Source organism: Ovis aries, chromosome 24 (genome assembly GCF_016772045.2).
Source record: "Ovis aries strain OAR_USU_Benz2616 breed Rambouillet chromosome 24, ARS-UI_Ramb_v3.0, whole genome shotgun sequence".
Taxonomy (NCBI): domain Eukaryota; kingdom Metazoa; phylum Chordata; class Mammalia; order Artiodactyla; family Bovidae; genus Ovis; species Ovis aries.
Genome location: NC_056077.1, coordinates 11,339,953 through 11,361,922, shown reverse-complemented (window position 1 = coordinate 11,361,922; position 21,970 = coordinate 11,339,953). Strand labels below are relative to the sequence as shown.

Below are 21,970 nucleotides of genomic sequence, written 5' to 3'. Positions count from 1 at the left end.
CTACCTTATGACCCAGCAATCCCACTTCTGGGCATACACACCGAGAAACCAGAATTGAAGAGACACATGTACCCCAATGTTCATCGCAGCACTGTTTATAATAGCCAGGACATGGAAACAACCTAGATGTCCATCAGCAGATGAATGGATAAGAAAGCTGTGGTACATATACACAATGGAGTATTACTCAGCCGTTAAAAAGAATTCATTTGAATCAGTTCTGATGAGATGGATGAAACTGGAGCCGATTATACAGAGTGAAGTAAGCCAGAAAGAAAAACACCAATACAGTATACTAACACATATATATGGAATTTAGGAAGATGACGATGACACAGATGGGTATAACGGACTTTTGGACTCAGAGGGAGAGGGAGAGGTGGGATGATTTGGGAGAATGACATTCTAACATGTATATTATCATGTGAATTGAATCGCCAGTCTATGTATGACGCAGGATGCAGCATGCTTGGGGCTGGTGCATGGGGATGACCAGAAAGATGTTATGGGGAGGGGAGGTGGGAGGGGGTTCATGTTTGGGAATGCATGTAAGAATTAAAGATTTTAAAATTTAAAAATAAAAACTAAAAAAAAAAAAAAAGAATCTGCCTGCCAACGCAGGAGACACAGGTTTGATCCCTGGTCCAGGAAGAGTCACAAGCAGCGGAGCCATGAAGCCCGTGCGCCACAGCTACTGAGCCTGTGCTCTGGGGCCCGGGAACTGCAGCTCCTGAAGCCCACACACTCTAGAGACCGTGCTCCGCAGTGAGAGGTCACCGCAATGAGAAGCCTGCGCACCCCAACCAGACAGTAGCCCCTGCATGCCACAACTAGGGAAACGCCCACACAGCATGAAGACTCAGCACAGCCAATAACTAAACTTTGTTGTTTTTTTAAAATAAGAGTGGCTGTCCAGGGGGGCTGACAACAGGGTCTGGAGGCAGACAGAAGTTCAAGTCCCAGTCCCGTGACCTCAAGCTGCTTCATCCACCATAAGAAAAACTCAGCACTCAGGTGGGAGCGCTATGCAAATTAACTGAGCAGACATACAGGGGACAGAACAAGCCCTGGTACAGAGAAAACACTTACAAGCTAGTTGGCACAATATGTTTTGCCATAAAAGCAGCAGACTCACAGAGAACTAGTGCTTAACCAGTGGGGAGGCGAGGAGGGGGCAGAGTGGGGGTGGAGGAGTGGGAGGTACAAAGTCATGGGTGTAAGACAGGCTCAAGGGTGCACTTACAACATGGGGAATATGGCCAATATTTCATAATAACTGTAACTGGAAGGTAACCTTTAAAAAGTGTATTAAAATTAGACAAAAAAATGTAAAGACAATTTTCCCATCATTAACAGGCAGCCTCTGTTCCCCAGACCTGTGGGTCCCATGCTGCAACTAAGACCCAGAGCTGCCAAATAAACAAATAAATATTTTCTTTAAAAAAAAAAAAAAAAGGAGAGAGTGGAATGGGATGAAAACAAGAGCAATACAATATGGATAACTGCGAGGCTAGGTGACGAGTGCATGGGGGTTGTTATACTTCTTCCATCTACTTTAGTACGTATTTGAAAGATGTACTTAAAAAAGTTAAAGGAGCAACATAAGCAAATACTTGAGAGTCCCTAGGACAGCAAGGAGATCAAACTAAGGAAATTCTAAGGAAATTAACCCTGAATATGCATTGGAAGGACCAATGCTGAAGCTCCAATACTTTTGCCACCTGAGGCAAAGAGCCAACTCATTAGAAAAGACCCTGACGCTGGGAAGGATTGTAGGTGGGAGGAGAAGGGGACAACAGAGGATGAGATGGTTAGATGGCATCACTGACGTGATGGATATGAGTCTGAGTAAGCTCCAGGAGATGGTGAAGGACAGGGAAGCCTGGTGTGCTGCAGTCTATGGGGTGGCAAAGAGTTGGACATGACTTGCCGACCGAACAACAATTCGAAGTTTCTCTCTATGGTCACATGCAGAGGGAGAAAAGGCATCTTGACCTGGTTAAGGTCTTCTGAAAGCCAAGGTCACCTCTATTAGCAATGAACCTGGAGGAAAACCCAGGTCACATCCCACCTCACACTCCCCATCCCAGCACATCTGTTTGTTAAATGACTACATCTCTTGTCTCTGCTGAGCAATTTCTATTTCAGATAAAAGAACCTAAACAAATTAGCCCCAATCTGCACAAATGAACCGAAATCATAGGCTGTGACCCCACGGGTGACCCAGGGACAACTTCCTTCCTGTAAGCTCGAGGCCAGCTGCCCCTGTGACCACAGTAATAACGAAGGGATGCAGGTTCGCACACGCAATCTCAAGATGCGACTGATGGGCAATAATTAGTTCATTAGCTGTCGTTCCTGGGCACCGGGTGCAGGTTTTTAAAGCTTCGCTGCTGACTCGCTCTTCAAAAGACCTGCCACTGCTTGGCTCAGGTTAACAAAGAGGCACAGGCTCAGAACTAAATGTCTAGAGTGAAAATATTGGTGCTAGCAACAATGTGGGGCTTCCCTGGTGCCTCAGCTGGTAAAGAACCCACCTTCAATGAGGGAGACCTGGGTTTGATCCCTGGGTTGGGAAGATCCCCTGGAGAAGAGAATGGCTACCCAGTCCAGTATTCTTGCCTGGAGAATCCCCATGGACAGACGAGCCTGGTGGGCTGCAGTCCATGGGGTGGCAAAGGTCCGACACCATTAAACAACTTAGCATAGCACAGCACAGCAAGGACCTGGGTTGACCTGATCTTCTACACAGCAAGGACCTGGGTTGACCTGATCTTCTACCTGGAAATTTATGTTGGTCATATGAAATACTTCATTGACATCCTGTTTATCGTCCTTCCACCCCACATGTAACCAAGTCTACTGGGAAAACAGACTCTGACCCCAGAAGGACAAGTAGCCTCGTGCTAGCCAGTGTAGACGCTCCCTCGCTCTCACCCACCACATCTTCCCTCTAGAATCGCAGGCCCTGGTTAGTTGTGACCAGCGTCACCTCTTGCCTGAACAGCTCAGGGCATCTCCAGCCCAGACTCCCCCCTCCCTTCTTCCATCCACTTCTCCGTGGGGCCCTGGAGAGGGGACAGTCCATAGAACAGATCTGATCCGTTACTCTCCTTCCTAAAGGCCTTGCTCATTAGTTCCCCACTGTCCAAATGCCTCTAGGGCCTCTGAGCTCTGTCCCGAAGCTGCCCTTCAAGAACCTTCCTCAGTCACTCCCCAGACATACCCTGGACTCCAGGACCCTGAGCCACAGCCATCGAGAGCAACCTGCAGCTTTCTCAGCACGTCTCCCTGCTTCCTTCCTCTCTCCCTTTGCACAAACAGTTCTCTCTTTCCAGAATGCCCTCTGTGAGCTTCTGGAACACAGAAATCATCTGTCATCTGTGGATGACATCTAGAAAATATACCTGAGGACAGTGATAACATATAACAACCTCCATTTACGAACTTTCCAGGCTTCCGACACCAGGCCCCATTTCTCTACCTGCATCACCTCACTTAATCCTCACCTTCATGGGGCTGCAAAGAGTTGGACACGACTAAGCGACTGAACTGAACTGAACTGAACTGAACACCCTTGAAGAGGTTCTATATTATCCCCGTCTCACAGATTTTTTTAAATAGAGGCTCAGAGAGGTGAAGAAACTTGTCAAAGGTAGCACAGGTTCACACAGGAATTTGAGCCAAGGTCTTTCTGACTCAAAAGCTGTTTTGTTAATCACCATGAGGTCAACCTGATATACTAATGTCCACAGAACAGAACTTAAGCTGTTTCATCACTCCATGGAACAACAGAAGTGGTTTTTCTATGTTCAGTTTAGTTCTATGAGAATTTACTATGTTCAAGGCACAGAACACAGACCACTGTTTATCTTCCAAAATACCTGTTGTCCCCTTCTTCTGTTTTAATTAGGGTGATAATATGTTCTACTACACACACACTCACGCATTTCTCAAAATCCCTAACACAGTACAGCCAATGAAATGTGAAAGAAAATACTTTGGCTGAGTTGTGGGTAACCTCCTTAAAAAAGCTGGCACATATTCTTTTTACCCTTCCTCTGCTTCCCTCTTCCTGCTACCTAGAATGTAGACGTAATGGTTGGGGCTCTAGCAGCCGTCTTAGACCATGAGGAACTTAGAAACCTAAGAAACACAGCAGAGCAACAACACAGAAGTACTCACTTGTTCATCTGACAGATTTCTAGCTCTACTGGCGCCAGGCAACGCACAAGCCCACAAGACAGGCCCACCTGTGAACAGACTGAGACAAAGGTCCCTGCCCCCACGAGGTTCACAGTATAAGAGGACAAGGCAGTAACACCTGATTCTAATCAGTAACACATCAGAGGATGATCGATGCTACAGAAAAAAGGACAAGAGCAAAATAAAGGGCCTGAGAAAGGGAGAGACTGAACTTGAGACGTGACGGACCAGCAACTGACGGAGGAGGTAAACAGCAATGTCTCATGAGACACAGTTACCTCCACTTTCGGCAAAACCACCCGGGGAAAGCAATCAGCCTCACCACGGAGGAGCTACAGGGACCCTCTGTGGGTTTTGTTCAGTCCCAACAACTCCTTATTCCACGTTACCAGAAACAAGGGAAACGAACTCAAAGGAAAACCTGTTCCACACAAGCTGATCACTTCTAAACTGCCTTTTTAGGTGTGGTTCATGTGGGGGTTTAGGGGCTCAGGAGGTGGTGTTCCAGGACCCGGGCGCCCTCCACTCCAACCCATGCAGCTCAGCTCTCAGGTAGGCTACATCTGGAGCTTCCAAGAAAGACTGCACTTGAAGAAAACAGTTCTTCTGCCTAAAATAAAAACGTGTTTGTGATGGCTGTTTGGCGTGAGCCGCGTGACGGTAGGTGAGTGTCTCACATGTCTGTACCTTGTCTATGTTTGGCACCCGGGATGAACTCAGTGAACTTTTGCTTGCTCGCGGAACAAATAAACTCTGCAAACTTCCAGAGCCAGTAGACGTGACAGCTGCCTCTCCTGAAAGTGCATTACTGCCGCTGCCGAGAATATCTCCTCTCCCTGAGCTTCCTGCTGCTCCCCTCCCCGGCTCCAAAATAACAAGAAGCGGCTCAGCAGTGATGTCACCGCCACTGGCACCGCCTGCAGGGCATTCACTTGCCGGCTATATTTAAGACCCGGCCTTCATGTTCAGTGACATGGAAATTGCCACCTTGTGAACCGCACCGGAAAGGCAAGGCTGGAAAAAGCATTTTCTGCGAAGAACCAGGTTGCCAACTCTGCCTCTCCCAAGGCAAAGAGGAAGAAGCCAGGGTGTTCAAGGGAGCAAAGGGCTCCAGCTCCTAGGATCACCCAGGTCTGGCTGTTTCATTTCAACCATTTTCTCTCAAGTAACACAAACCCTGACATTCACTTGGTAGCGTCATCTCTCTCTCTCTCTCTCTCTCTCTCTCTCTCTCTCTCAATTGGGCTCCTTTCCTGGGCTCTTCTGTTCTCCCTCAAAGCCATTCTCTTATTTTTATTTACTCCTCTAGACGTTTCTACCTACTTCTCATTAGAAAAGACAGCAAGCGGAGCGTTAATGAATGGTAAACACATTTGCCTCCCCCGTAGATAATTATCATAACCTTTTAATGAGAGTTCTATCACACTGATTGGTTGGGGTAATTTTTTATCTCCTCCTGTTTCTGAGCTTTGATGGGGAAAAGCGATGGGCTCAAGCGACGTTGCAGACACACGCAGCTCCCTCTTCCCTGAACAGCTGTTTGGTTCTCGCATCTTGATGAGCCACCCAAGTCCGCGTTTGGTGCACATTTTGTGGGGAACATCTGGCACCGAAGGCTAATGGCTCAGACGCCGAGCCATTCCACGGGGGCACGGGCTCCAAGATGCAGATGGGCCTGCAAATATACCTTGCTGCTTACTCCCTAAAAATTTGAGTTCGGCAACAAAACCTGGGTCTTTGATTGCATTCGAGAGGCGTTACAGAAAATAAACAAGCACATGGCTTTCTCCCGTGCACGTGACTGCTTTAAGAGACGCTGCCGTGCTCCTGTATCTCCAGCTGTTCCTACCCACCATTCTCATTTGGAAAAAAAAAATCAAGGAAAGTGACAGAGGTCACAGACTTCTGAAAGGCCCTGAAGGGATGTATATGTCTCTCCAGTGTCCACGGTTCCAAGTTCAGATAATGGATCCGCTTGGGATTCCCACACCTCTGCTCCCAAAAGGAAAGTCAGCTGGGAAATCAGTCATGCCAAGGATACCTTCACCTTCATGGTCAGGAAAGCAGGGGTCAAGCAATGACGAAATCATGACAGGACCAGCTCAAGCTCTAGTGGGTGGGTCCTCCTGCCTCACCCTGGAGCCAGAACCACACAACCTGTGTGCTATTAAAACCTTCAAATCCTTTGCCCTGTGACCTCACCCCTGAAATACACACTGAGGGAAGAAACGGACAGAGGCAAGAACAAGCCACAGACAAAGGGATATCTCCCAAACCTTTACCTACAATCTCAGGAAACTAGAAGCAGCCTAGACGCTAACCCACATGAAAACACGCAAAGTAAACCGCGGTGTGCTGCACAGTCACTGGCAAGGCCAAAGGAGCAGGCCTCCCAGATGCTGATGGAGGAGCAGGCCTCCCAGATGCTGACGGGAAGGGCGGGCCTTCCAGATGCTGATGTGAGGACCAGGCCTCCCAGATGCTGATGGAGGAGCAGGCCTCCCAGATGCTGATGGAGGAGCAGGCCTCCCAGATGCTGACGGAGGAGCAGGCCTCCCAGATGCTGACGGAGGAGCAGGCCTCCCAGATGCTGACGGAGGAGCAGGCCTTCCAGATGCTGATGGAGGACCAGGCCTCCCAGATGCTGACGGGAGGAGCAGGCCTTCCAGATGCTGATGGAGGAGCAGGCCTCCCAGATGCTGACGGGAGGAGCAGGCCTCCCAGATGCTGATGGAGGAGCAGGCCTCCCAGATGCTGACGGAGGAGCAGGCCTCCCAGATGCTGATGGAGGAGCAGGCCTTCCAGATGCTGATGGGAAGGGCGGGCCTTCCAGATGCTGATGGAGGAGCAGGCCTTCCAGATGCTGATGGGAAGGGCGGGCCTTCCAGATGCTGATGGGAAGGGCGGGCCTTCCAGATGCTGATGCGAGGAGCGGGCCTCCCAGATGCTGATGGAGGAGCAGGCCTTCCAGATGCTGATGGGAAGGGCGGGCCTTCCAGATGCTGACGGGAGGAGCAGGCCTTCCAGATGCTGATGGGAAGGGCAGGACTTCCAGATGCTGATGCGAGGAGCAGGCCTTCCAGATGCTGATACAAGGAGCAGGCCTTCCAGATGCTGACGGGAGGAGCAGGCCTTCCAGATGCTGACGGGAGGAGCAGGCCTTCCAGATGCTGATGGGAGGAGCAGGCCTTCCAGATGCTGATGGGAGGAGCAGGCCTTCCAGATGCTGATGGGAGGAGCAGGCCTTCCAGATGCTGATGGGAAGGGCAGGCCTTCCAGATGCTGATGGGAGGAGCAGGCCTTCCAGATGCTAATGGGAAGGGCGGGCGCCCACAGGGGTGGTTAAGCAAGACCTCTTTCCTCTGAATCAAGAGTCTTTACAGATACTCACACTTTCTAAAATGAGAATTCCAATTCCAGAAATCCAGCTTAAGACTTTTCTTTTTTAATAAAAGGAAGAGTTGACCCACCCCTCAAAAAATGTTCACAGAAGGACTACTGCTATAAAGACGGGAAGGGGGGAAATGGTATGAGAATCAAAGACATATCTAAACACAAAATTCTACACGACCATCATAAGTAACGTCCATGTAAGAGAACAGGAGGAGGACATGTTACTTACTCTTCAGTGGCTTTCAAAACAGACCATCAACTTATGAACTCAAAATGATCTGATTTGTATAAAATGAATGTACACATAAATGGAATAAAACACATTAACAGTAACTGTGTCCAAGTGATTTTCTTCTTTAAACTCTTCTGTGTAATTTGTACCCTTTCTTTCTATTCCAAGGGTAAAAATCTCTACTTAAACATCATTTGAAACCTACATAGAAACATAAGAAAATATTATAAACAGAATAATAAATTGTATGTATATATAAATCCTATCCTGTTTGTGGGGCCTCCCAGGTGGCACTAGTGGTAAAGAGCTTTTCTGCCGAAGCAGGAGACATAAGAGACGCAGATTCAATCCCTGGAGGGGGAAGATCCCCCAGAGACGGGCATGGCAACCCACTCCAGTATTCTTGTCTGGAGAATCCCACGGACAGAGGAGCCTGGTGGGCCACAGTCCATGGGGTCACAAAGAGTCAGACACGATTGAAGCAACTTAGCATGCCCACATGCATACTGTTGGTGGCAAATTTAAAGCCACTATGAGAAACAGCATGGAGGTTCCTTTAAAAACCAAAAATTGCTATCATATGATTCAGCAATCCAACTCCTGGACATATATCTGGAGAAAACTCTAATTCAACAAAAGATACATGCACTCCAGTGTTCAGTGAAGCAGTGTTTGTAACAGCCAAGAACAGACACAACCAAATGTTTACAGAGACAGATAAATGGATAAAGAAGATGTGATATAGCTACACAATAAAGTATTACTCAGCCGTTTAAAAAGAATGAAACAATGCCATCTGCAGCAACATGGATGGACCTGGAGATGCTCACACCAAGTGAAGTGAGTCAGAAAGACAAACACCACGTCACGTCACTTTCACATAGAATCTAAAACATGACACAAATGAGCTTGTTTACAAAACAAAAATAAACCCAGTCATAAAAAACAAATTCATACTTACCAAAGGGGAAATGGGAGGGGAGGGATAAATTAGGAGCTGGAGATTAACAGATAAACACTGCTATATATAAACAATAAAACGCTACTGTATAGCACAGGGAACTCTCCTCAATATACCGTAAAAACTTATGACGGAAAAGAATCTGGAAAAGAATATATACACACACACACACATAACTGATCACTTTGCTGCACACTAAAAACTAATACAACATTGTAAATCAACTATACTTCTTTTTACAATTACATGTACACACTAACGGTCGCATACCTATGTAAAAATAGTACTTAAGTGGACAAAGAATAGGAATAGCTGTCATGCCAGGGTCATGAGACTGAGGACTCTCTTCTCCATTTCAAGTTGTTATGGTGCTTTCACAACTTAAATGTAATTTTTGTAAGCAGAAAAACAAGAGCTTTTTTTAAGAAATCTCACACTGGCCAGTTACGACTGAATTCCAGCCCAGGATCCCCCTTGTGGGCATCTTAACCTAAAAGCCTTCCACTTGATGCGGGGTCAAGCCAGGCAAGCTGCAGACGGATAGGCTCGAGTCAAAAGCCCACACGCAGATCTTTCAGAACCCACAGACAACAAGATGGCACGTTGTTTATAGTTCACTTAAAAATAAAATTGAAAGCAGAGACGACAAACGCGAACAGTGCTAATTTTGTAGTGATCGTACAGCATTCTCCGTACGCTTCAAACAGGCCAACAGCCTGACTTGGTTCTGAGATTTGAAAAACAATCACAAGTGCCTTCACGTCATTCTAACAGCCCAGGTGTTTTGAACCACTGAACTTCCTCTCACCAGCATCGGTGTGAGCCCGGGCCACTCACAGTGCGGTGTGGACGCCGGCAGCGTCAGCAGCACCCAGGAGCTTGCTACAAATGCTCACTCTCAGGCCCCCCGCCCCCCAGGCCCATGGAATCAGAGTCTGAGGGCCACCGTGACCCCCAGGGGCATGGCGGGCATGTTACGGTTTGAAACGCGCTGCTCTGAGCCATGTACTGTCAACTTTGGCTGCACCTGAGCGGTCTGGGTCTTGCCTCCAGAGATCCTGATGGAATTGGTCTGGAGGGTGGTCTGGTTGTCACAGTTGTAAAAGCTCCCCTGGTGACTGCCATGTATCTACAGCCAGAACTAAACAAAGCATGTAGTTCCTCAGCCCAGAGAATTCTTAATTAGACAGTTAGTTACATCTAAGCAACAGCGGGTGAGATTAACTCCAGAAAATGACTCTGTGCAGCCTTGTATGGAAGAAAAATTGACTTACACGGAACTGGTAAGCACAGACACAGCTGGCCTTTCCTAAGGACTTAGGCAGGGCTCCACTGTGCTCCACACTGGCCCTGCAGTATCTTTTGTGTGCTGTCTACAAGGAGGGTCTACCGCGGTCTCATGTTTCTAGGTGAGAAGCATCAGGGGTGGGATGACCAGTCGAGAAAACATCTAGAAGCGCAAGAAGCACTCGCAGGGCCCTCAGAGTGAGCAAGCGCCTCCCTTTTTCTGCACCGAGGGGCCTCACTCACCTCACTCGAGTCCAGTCCTACAGAAGTTGGACTCAAGGGACTTGCCTGGTGGTCCAGTGGTTAAGAATCCGCTTGCCAGTGCAGGGGACGCAGGTTCGATCCCTGGTCAGGGAACTAAGACCCCACATGCCGGAGGGCAAGTTATTAAGTGTTAGTCGCTCAGTGGCATCCAACCCTTTGTGACCCCATGGACTGCAGCCCACCAGGCTCCTCTGTCCATGGGATTCTCCAGGAAAGAATACCGGAGTAGGTTAGCCCTACCCTCCTCAAGGGGATCTTCCCAACCCAGGGATTGAACCTGGGTCTCCTGCATTAAAGGCAGATTCTTTACCATCTGAGCCACCAGGGAAGCCCGCACACAACTGCTGACCCCGCGTGCTCTAGAGCCCGTGCTCCACAAGAGAAGCCCCCACGCAGCGCAACCAGAGAAAGCCCGCACAGCACAAGGACCCAGTGCAGCCAAAATGAAAGAAAGAGGCTGGGCTCGAGCCCAGGCTTGCCCTGCACTTCCTTCCAAGAACAGCCACCTTAACCAGAGCGCAGGGAATCATCAGTGAAAGGTTAAAGTCTGTGTTTATCTGTTCCTCCCCTGATGTTCAGCCCCTAGAGGTTAGTCAGCTGTATCCTGTTTCTCTCTGATGGACCCAGCTCACTCAGAATAGGTGTCTGATGGGTGAATCAACTCATCAGTGAGTGGATATTAATTGACCAGCCATCCTTCACTGGATCCCGGCAGCATTAAAATTCAGGAAGCCAGCTCCTCCTCCTGGGCCGTTGCTTTGTCTCCTGCCTGGACACGTGTGTCCCATCTTCACCCTGTCCCACCCCGTGCACTCAGCTCTCCTCGGCTGCTCTGGGGTTCATCACTAAGGACCTGTCAGCTGCTGACAGGGACGTGCTGAGGAATGAGGAAGAGCACAGCTCCCTCGGCTAATGAGACCCAGCGGGGCGAGAAAGCCGGCGACCTGGGGATGCCAGTTTCCTGCTCAGGGAGAAGTGAAGGACGGGAGTAGCGAAGGGAGGGAGACACCGGGGGCTCAACAGAGTATCCGTGTGATCAGGGTTCGGTCCCCAGCCAAGGACACCAAAAGAGAGGCCACGTGACCGTGGACCGCAAGGCTGTGGGAACAAAATTCTAAAGGTATGTTTACAAACTTGAAGACAAGAACACAGAAAGGGCGAAAGCAGTGGTTCTCAACCGGGTGTGGACACTGTTTTAAAGCTCCCCGATGACTTGTAATGCATGGCAAAGGCTAAGCAAGGCCAAAGTGTAGAGATGCTTTGGTCACCAAGATGAAGGTGTTACCAGCATTAAGAAAGTGGGGCTGAGGCTACAAACTGTCCTGAAAGACCAAGAGCAAACTATATCCTGCCCTGCTTTCCATCATCCTGATGGCCCTTTATGTGGGTGAAAAGCTTATCGGTAAGGACTTCCCTGGTGGTCCGGTTGCTGAGACTCCATGCTCCCAATGCAGGGTGCCTGGGTTCAATCCCTGGTCAGGGAACTAGATCTCACAGGCCACAACTGGAAAAGCTTCCACAGGCCACAGTGAAGATCAAAGATCCTAAGTGCTGCTTAGAACTAAGACCCGGTGCATTCAAATAAAAAATATATTTTAAAAAAAAAAAAAAGCTTGTTTGTAATCTGAACCTATCCTCAAATTAACTGTACACTGGATATACCAGTTTTTACCCTGGGGCCCACCCATGCTCTGTTCTTCCATTTTCTGCATTTCTTCTAAAGAGTGACTTCTGACTTGACCGCATTTAAATCCAAACATGTGCATTATAACTAGGTAAGAGCACTTTACCACTTCATGTTTTTCGGGCAAGGTCATGCCCAGCCCATGTATACTGCAATCTACTTTGTATTATAAATTACTTCCCTATTACTTCTCCTTCAGATTAAGAGTTAGGGTATTATACTGATTTTTTAAATTATTTGTGCAGGCAGGGTGTGTTAGCTATGAATTTCATTTCAGGATAGTATAATAAAAGGGTTGATTTTTATTTTAAAGGGATACTGAGGCTGGTACTGAGACCTGTACATCTAAGGAGGCCAAAGTGGCTGGACCAGGCGCTTGCTAACAAGGTCAAATTGCATCTGATGTAAACATCCCACCAAGGAAAGACACACAGGGACAGTGGGATGACCTGAAGCCCAGACTTCACCATCACTCGTGGGAGGGCTGGCTCTAGGGTGCAGAGTTTCTACACTGGGAAACCGACAATTTCCAAATGTGTCCCCATGGCAGGGGACATCCACAGTCTCTGCTTGACCGCCACTCACCCCCATCTGACAGAACGAGCTCCCCAGCTGTCCTCTTGAAGAAATGCCCCTGTCGTTTGCTCTTGCTCCACGTGGCCAGGTAAGGAAAAGCAAGTCTCCAGGGGGCACGTGACACAGGCCGGGACAGCGAGGATAACACATCCTGCCAGGAAAATGAGCGAATCCCAGAACTTTCTCATGAGCTTTCAGGAAGACACGCTCTCCTTCCTCTGGGTACTGAGCCAACAGGATTTATGCCTAGCAATGCCTAGGGGCCCTCTTGTCACTATGCGAGAAGAGCAGGACTGAGAATGAAGCTACGACCAAGGAAAAGAAGGGGAGATACAGAAGGATAAGGATCCCACGTGACGCCCCCAGGGTCCCTGGGTCCAGCTGGGCAGAGCGCTAGCTCTTCTCGAAATTTGTCAGCTACACAGGCCAATCAAGGGCACTTCTTCACAAGCCAGTTCCTGGTGGGTTCCCATCACTTCACATTAAACGTTCTCACCCCTCCTCTCCCTCCCAAGTTGTCGTGTGAGCTTTACCCTGAAGCTGTCTCCCTCATGGTGGTAAAATGGCTGCAGCAGTTCCAGCCTCTGTACCTCACAGCACGTGTTCCAAAGGCAGCCACTCCAGCCATCTAACAAGCAAAGGACCATCTTCTTCCAAAGCCCTAGCAAACCTCAACCACATCTCCATGGCCAGAATTAGACCTCATGCTCATTTCCTGAACTAAATCCAAGTTGGGTCAAGCCATGGTTACCTGAACCAATCATTTCGGAAAGGAGATGGAATTATCTTGACCAGATTAGACAGATCAGAGCTGATGCCTTGGTGCTTGGGAGAGTTCAACCCCTACAACCAACCAAGAGGGAAAAAACCTTTTTAAACCAAGCCATGTATGGATGTGAGAGTTGGACTATAAAGAAAGCTGAGTGCCGAAATATTGATGCTTTTGAACTGTGGTGTTGGAGAAGGCTGAGAGTCCCTCGGACTGCAAGGAGATCCAGCCAGTCTGTCCTAAAGGAGATCAGTCCTGGGTGTTCATCGGAAGGACTGATGTTGAAGCTGAAACTGCTATACTTTGGGCACCTGATGCGAAGAACTGACTCATTGGAAAAGACCCTGATGCTGGGAAAGACTGAGGGCAGGAGGAGAAGGGGACGACAGAGGATGACATGGCTAGATGGCATCACTAACTCAATGGACATGAGTTTGGGTACGCTCCGGGAGTTGGTGATGGACAGGGAGGCCTGGCATGCTGCAGTCCATGGGGTCGCAAAGAGTCGGACACGGCTGATTAACTGAACTGAACTGATGGCTGATCCTCTAGCGTGGGGAAAATAAAAGGGGTAGCTTTTCAGGAAATGATACTACAGCAACTCTTCTAATGGGGGAGCCCCACCCTCAGGCTGCAACCACAGGCCTTTAGAATCAGGCAGCAAAGCAAATGCTAATCTTCTGAAAAACATACAGACAAAAACTGGACTCTGGTCTCCACTCACTCTGACTGCAGTTTTGCTTTACATAATGGGCTTGAAAAGTCCTCCAGAACATGTTTCTTTAATGACGTAGAACTGAACATCAAAATGGACAATCACCAAGGACCACCTGTGTAAGCACAGGGAGCTCTACTCAATGTCATGTGGCAGCCTGAAGCTGGAGGGAGAGCGGGGGAAGGCTGGGGGAGAATGGATACATATACATGTATGGCTGTGTCCCTTCGCTGTTTACCTGAAACTACCACAACACTGTTAATTGGTTATATCCCCAATACAAAGTAAAAAGTTCAAAGTTTGAAGAAAAAGATTATAATGACCTAAATATATATTAATAAAATGCTAATGCTGTAAGAAAGAAAACAGAACTGAAGGATGGGACATCATGAAAGAATGAGAAAGGAAGTCTCCCTTTTTCAGTCTCATGTATGACTCTGCCCTTCTGGCTTTGGGACTTGAGTTCTCATCTCCACGATTCTGCCAGCACATGAGTTTGCTCTTGAGGGACTGCTCACAGCCCAATCATGGTGGCCACGGGATGGAACAAGCTAACTGTCCAGGCTGGTGACATCTGCCATGCTCCGGAGCCCCAGTGGGGCAGTGGTGGGGTTACTCCTGCCAAAGCACTGGGACAGAATGGAGAGGAGGAAGACCCAGCCAAGGAAGACTGGGGTAGTGCTGTCCCCGGGTAGGTGTGACAGACAGCCTCCAGGGTGGCCCCCAAGACCCCTGCTTCTTGGTACTGACGTCCACGTGTAGACCCCTTCCACGCTGAACCAGGCTTGAGCTGCGTGACAACAGAATACGGCAGATGTGGTCATCTGTCATTTCTGGCCTTAGGTCACAAAAGTCACAGTGGCTTCTGTGTTGGGTGTGTTCCCTTGCCGCTTGGGTTACTCACCCCGGGAAGTCAGCTGCCAAATTGTGAGCAACCCTACAGAGCAGTCCACATAGCAGGGAACCAAAGCCTTCTGCCAACAGCCACGCGAGCGAGCTCCAAAGTGGACCCTCCACCGCAGTCAAGCCTTCAGATGACCACAGCTCTGGTTAACGCTTGACCACAACCTTATAAGGAACCCTGAGCCATTCCCACATTTCCAACTCGTGGGAATTGCGGAGGATCCTCAACATTCCCTGTTTTAAGCTGTCAAGTTTGGAGATCATTTGTTACACAGCCAGGGGTATCTAAAACAAAAAAAGCAGAGCCCGGGACCTCCCTGGTGTTCCAGTGGTTACGAAACCACCCTACAATGCAGGGGATGCCAGTTTGATCCCTGGTTGGGGAACTAAGAGCCCACACTCTGTGGAGCAACTAAGCCTGTATGTCACGACTACTGAGCCAGTGCTCCCTAACCAGAGAGTCCGTGCACCACAGCGAAAGGGCCCACGTGACACAACAAAGCTCCCTCGTGCCACAACTAAGACCTGATGCGCCAAACAAACAAACAAATAAATAAATAGAGCAGAAACAGAAATGCCCACAACAACCCCACAGCCCTGGCCACTTGCACCCCTCAGAGGCACTTCTGCTCAGTTAACGTGTGTTTTCTTTCTGCTCACACCTATGTCACAGGATGAGCTTTTTTTTTTTTCAATTGAAGTACATAGAGTGGATTTACAATGTTGTATTAGTTTCTGCTATACAGCAAAGTGATTCAGTCATACACACACACACACACACACACACACACACACACACACACACACATTTCTCTTCATGTTCTTTTCCATTTCCTATCCTGTTTATCACAGGATATGGGATATAGTTCCCTGTGCTTAAACACTAAGACCTTGTTGAGCTTGAGATTTGTTACTTACCCAGGAAGTAAGGCAATCCATTATCCAGGGAGGGAGACTGACTGATCCTGAACCACTACTGATCACGAGGACTCCGCCCGGAAAGGCGCAGACGCTTGGCGCCACAAAGGCACTGGGCTGCTTATATGACCTCGCTCTTTGTTGAGCCGTGATGGCATGAAAGGAAAGCCATTAATTCTGAGCAAAATGAATGTGTAATACGACGCTTCGTTTGCTCAGGGATGTCCTCATTTCACAACTCTATACTCAGGGCCAGGAAGACACACATACACCCGAACACGCTTCTCAGCAATACAGCAAAAATAATTTCACTGCCCTGTGTCTGAAATAGCCTAATTCTTAATTCTTTCTGCACCACTGCTGTTAAAATACAACTTTTGATTAGGCAAGGTTCCTTAGTAATAATACAATTACTATCCTAGAGAAAAATGATAATGATAGGTAATGTGTTGGAGCATTTATGAAGCCCATTCATGGAGCTGACATATGGTCTCTCATTTTACCATATAACTACTCTATGAGATAGAGTTCTCTTCATTTTATAACCAAGGAAACAGAGACAGTTAAGTAACTTGCTCAAGGTCACATAGCTAATAAGCAGCACAGCCATGAATGGACCCCCAGGATCCAGTGCCAGAATCAGTACCACCAACCACTAGGCTAAACTACCTGCATTATGAAACCTGCCATCTGGACACATGGGGACCTAGAACAGGGCTACCCTGGTGCAGCGTGTGGGCCTCGCCCCCACCCCTGACCCTCCACACCCTGCCTGTGACCCATGGATGACAGCACCCCCAGGCCATCAACCACAGCTCACCACGGGGACCCACCATCTGACAACAAGGACAGCCGCTCCTCCTGCGGCCAGAAGCAATGAGAAACTTCTGACAGCTGGCAGAAGTCCGTGTGCAATGTCAGCAGCCGAGTCTTTCAAACCACGTCCCACTGCTCTGTCCGTTTCCAGGCCGTTTCCTCCTGAAGTGTTTGCCCGCTTTATCCAAGTTCCTTCTACCTGCAAACTGCAAACTTGCAGGCACCTTAAACTTTCAGCTGTCTGTGTATTTAGTCACTTAGGTTGTGTTCAACTCTTTTGTGACCCCAGGGACTGTAGCCCGCCAGGTTTCTCTGTCCATGGGATTTCCCAGGTAAGAATACTGGGGTGGGTTTGCCATTTTCTTCTCCAAGGGATCTTCCTGAATCAGGGATCAAACCCACGTCTCCTGCACTGGCAGGCAGATTCCTTACCCCTGAGCCACCAAGGAAGCCCAAACTCTCAGCTACCCCATTGTTTAACTGGGGAAACCAGATTACAGAATAGTGTGGTTAAGAAGTTACCTTTTTCTATTTCATTCATGGGCTAAAGAAAATTTATCCCAAAATTATCATATACTCAAAACACACTTACTATAAAACACACTCCAATCACTCACCACTGCCTTATGGACTTCCACACACTTTCCTCAGTGGGCCCTCTCAGGGGGATAAGACCATCCCATCCATTTCATAAACGAAGAAACGCACGCCTGTGGAAGTGAAGTGGTTCAGACCCAACACCAAATTTGCAAGCAATGGAGCAGCAACTCGAGGCTGAGCTGGCTCCTGACACAATTAAAAATGACAGAAGATGGAAGTCTGTCTGTCTTCAATGATTCAGAACCCGGGTCTCCACAGACTACAGTCTTTATTGAGAACACAGAACAAAATCACACCACGGAACCCTGGCATGGCCAGGTAAGATGGGCGCCAGGTGAGAAAATGCCGTATCAGGCACCTGGGACTTGTTTCTTTTTTTTTGGGGGGGGGGGGGACTTGTTTCTGATGCTCTGGATATGTCATTTTCAAACGTGAATGCAGGAGAGAAGTTCAAATTGAAATTAAACACAGAGGAACTTCCTGGTGGTCCAGTGGTTAAGAAACTGCCTTCCAAGGCAGGGGACACAGCTGCGGAGCAACTAAGCCCGTGTGCCACAACTACTCAGCCTACAGGCCACAATGAAGACCCAGCACAGCCAACAAATAAATAAGTATGGGATCACACTGCCAACTTCCCATTACATATACATAACAATTACATTAGTGTCATTCACAACAGCTGACAGCACGGGGATGGTAATGCTGCTGCTATTGAGTTTCCTTAACCCTGGGCTCCCCCACCACAACCCCCGACAAGATAGATGCATCTCCCGGTCTATTTTTAAAGTAGTCTTAAAGAATCCGTATGGTCAAAACTATGGTTTTTCCAACAGTCATGTAAAGATGTGAAAGTTGGACCATAAAGAAGGCTGAGCGCCAAAGAATTGATGCTTTTGAACTGTGGCACTGGAGAAGACTCTTGAGAGCCCCCTGGCCTGCAAGGGAATCAGGCCACATGAATCCTAAAGGAAATCAACCCTGAATATTCATCAGAAGGGCTGAAGCTCCAATACTTGGGCCACCTGATGCAGAGAGCTGACTCACTGGAAAAGACCCTGATGCTGGGGAAGATTGAAGGCTGGAGGAGAAGGTGATGATAGAGTATGAGACGGCTAGACGGCATCATCAACTCAGTGGAGTTCAGCAAACTCTGGGAGATGGTGAAGGACAGGGAAGCCTGGCGTGCCACAGTCCATGGGGTTGCAAAAAGTCACACATAACTGAGTGACTGAACAACAGCAACAAAGAACAACCAGTGAAAGTGCTTATCTTACATGAAATGGGGAAAAAACTGGAACAACTCAAATGTCCAGCAATCTGAAATGGTTCTTCCATATGGTGCACTAGCTCAATGAAATGCCACATCCAGGCCCATAAAAATGGTGGCAATGAAGCTTTTACTACGTAGAAGGGCACGGCCTAGGAAGTGACGGGCTGGAGATTTCAAGTAGAGCCCATAAAAATAAGTTTGCACGTGACAAATTCAGTAAAATCTCATTATGGCAGCTGGAGCTTGGAGGTAGGGGGGAGGTGCTTTACAGTTTTCTTTAACTAGATATAAACAAAGTCATGGAAAAGAAAATAAGATGACTCAGCGATAAAGAGGCTCAACCATACTCTAAACCAGGGAAATGAAAAATATTTCGCCAGCACTGCTTTCACCTGTGATTTTATCAAAGAGCCCCAAAGCTGGATCCGCCAGAGGCAGGGCTGTGCTGGTGGAGACCCAGCCCTCGTTAAAGGCAGGCTGACGACCTTTATCCAACTCAGAAAGCACTGTGGGGACCTCCCTGGTGCTCCACTGGCTAAAACTCCACACTCCCAACGCAGGGGGCCCTGGTTCAGTCCCTGGGCAGGGAACTAGACCCCACAGGCCCCAACTAAGATCAAAGATCCTACGTGCCACAACTAAGACCCGGAGTAGCCAAATAAATTAAACAAACAAGTAATAAAAGAAAAGAAAAACACAGTGCTTTGACCCAGCAATTCTACTTCCAAGAGCTTTTCTGGCAAATACACTCATACGAGGACACAACAACAACTGCACAGATTATCAGCAGAAGCAAAGGGCTAGAATTGACTCAGACACCTGGCTGCTGGCACGTCGGCCAAATGAGTCCTACTGCGGGTGGACGGTGGGCTATCAGGAGCCGTTAGAAAGACGGCAAGTCTGTGTACCCAGAGCAGGACGGTCTCTAAGCCGTGGAGGGAGTAGGGTGCAGGATACGGGACCATTTGTGTCAAGGAAGAAAGAGAGAAGAGGAGGGAGATGAGAAGAAGAGAAAGTTCATGTATCTGAATGTTCACATCCACTCAAGTACACAAGGGGCACCTCTGGGCGGTAACGCTGCCCACCCTCCAGGGGTGAGCCAGCAATCGCAGAGTTTAACCATTCGTGACTTTTGTATTTTGAACCATGTGCATGTATACTATTTAATACTTACTCAATATTTAATAAGTTAAAATTTCAGCTATGTAAGTATTATTTCCAGTTGTCACTTTAAATTAGTAAGTACTGATGAAAGGTGTGCTTGAGGGTTGGCCAGCGCCTCCCCCAGCCCCTTCGCCCGTCTGCCTTGCCAGGGCCTCCCCCAGCCCCTCCACCCCCTACCTCGCCAGCGCCTGGACCTTCGTGACGTGCCGCTCCTCCTGTTCAGCCACCTTCCGCTTCAAGGTGTCGACCTCCTGGCGGAGCGCGGCCGAGTGCTCCATCTCGCCGTCAAGCAGGTTCCGCAGCGACCTGGGAGGAGGAGGAGATCCCACCTGTTCAGAGGCTGCCAGCCCGGAGTTCACAGAGTCAAGTCCTAGTTCATTCATCTTCCACAAGGCTCTGCAGAAACCGCAGTTCACGTCCATCTCGTACAAACTGCTTTGAGGAGCTACCCAATTCTGCTCAAGAGTCTCTGCGTCATAATTAGGATGAGCCCTGGGGACCACCAGAGGCCTGGCTCTGAGAGCTTGTGGGTTTGGTGGTTTAAACCAAGGGAAACCAATGAGTTGAGCCAACCTCAGGCACGCCCCCTCCCAGACATCCCACACTGAGGTGTGCATGCTCAACCGAGACATTTCGGCCCAGCCACACTACGTACGAGATTTAACAAAGGAAGGGCTGCCAGGACAGGCCAAAAAAAACCACCTGAGCCACAAACACAGGAGACAGGCTCCAGCTACCTGATGGACGACGGGAGTCTCATTCCTCCTTTGCCCACGATCTCACAAAAGGCCCTCACCCTTGCTCCGTCGCCACCTCCAGGTTAGACAAGCATACAGACTGTCTTACGGAGATGGATGACCTCACATTGCAATGAGCGTGCTTTACACTGTATCTGGAGCATGTTCACCCTGCAAACAATTCGCTTCAATGTCTGTCACCTTTGGTCTTAAATAGCAGAAAAGACAGCGGCTCTTCCAGACATAACCACAAGTTACCACCTAGAATTGAGCCAAGCAGGGCTCTGGTGACCATCGATGGACCTCAAATGGCTATTTCTCGAAAACATTTACTAACTTTGGTGCGGCTGCCTCCTAAATCTAGAGGACACTTGCCATGAGACACCAGACCACAAGCAGGAGTGTCTGCACCATCCCACCCCCACTGCTCACTGAACCTCCGCTCCAAAAATAAACATGGTGTGTTTCAACGCTCCTTGAAAGTTTTGAAAAAATTCCCCTTTGAGGGCCTGAAAACCAGCCCCCCAACACAAACTGGATGTGGTTTTTTTTTCTCTTGCTGGGAAGGAGAAGAAATGACCCAACAGTGACTATTGTTCTTTATAAAATAACACAAAACCTGTGGCTTTTTCCAAGATAATGGCCCCAGCTGAAAAAAGGAAAAAGCATCCTACAAAGTCCACAGCCTGTCACTGAGATTTATTTTCACTGGAAAAATCACACTGTCTGAAGACTCCTTTTTAAAAACACTTGTTTTTCCAAATCACATTTGTTTGCTCTTGTATGTTTCCATAAAGGATGAGGGAGAAGCTTGTCAAGCAGCGCCCAAAGCAAGTTTTAAAAAGGAGAATCAGCATGCACATCCCCAGGGACACAATTCCTGCTCAGGGGCAAGCATAAGAGGGTGGCATGAGCGTGCGCACGCGTGTGCATACATACACACCTACTCCCCGACCCCCCGACTTGTGCTCACAGAGGCTCTGCAGATAACCGCAGGCAGACCCCTCTCCTGACCAGCCTGTAGCCCAGACAAGGTCCTGGCACTGGAGCGGTTCGCCTTTGGGCAGCTAGACAGAGGCAACACAGCTAACAGCTGTCTGGTATCTAGCCCTGGTTTCAACAGGGAATCAAAATGAATAAAACCCTTTGGCCTCTCAGTGTCTGCAACAGGGCTTTGGGGAAAATCAAAAGACTCCACACACCATCTTGCTATAGGTACCCCAATTTGAGAAAATGTTAAGTACGATAGTGCTTGGAACGTGGTGGACAGAACCTCAATGAAAGGTTACCTGCTGCTTAAGGGGGGCTCAGGGTGACAGCTGTGAGGATGGAGCTTCATTTTGAGGCAAAGAAAATGTTCTAAAATTGACTGTGGTGAGATGGTTGCACATATCTGTGAGTATGCTAAAAACCACTGAATACTTTGTTTTATGTTTTATATGATATTTAAATTATATAATCTATGAATTATATGA

The 21,970-nt window shown here is 48.4% G+C and overlaps 1 protein-coding gene across 3 annotated transcripts in view; it reads right to left on the bottom strand.

Annotated features, from left to right (window-relative positions):
- Nucleotides 1-21,970, bottom strand: part of SNX29 (sorting nexin 29) — a 605,150-nt gene that overhangs the window by 443,830 nt on the left and 139,350 nt on the right. For all 3 annotated transcript variants that reach the window (XM_042240185.1, XM_042240184.1, XM_027961912.2), the window contains one exon: nt 19,936-20,064. In XM_042240185.1, coding sequence (XP_042096119.1) covers nt 19,936-20,064 — 129 coding nt within the window. The remainder of the gene's footprint in view (nt 1-19,935; nt 20,065-21,970) is intronic.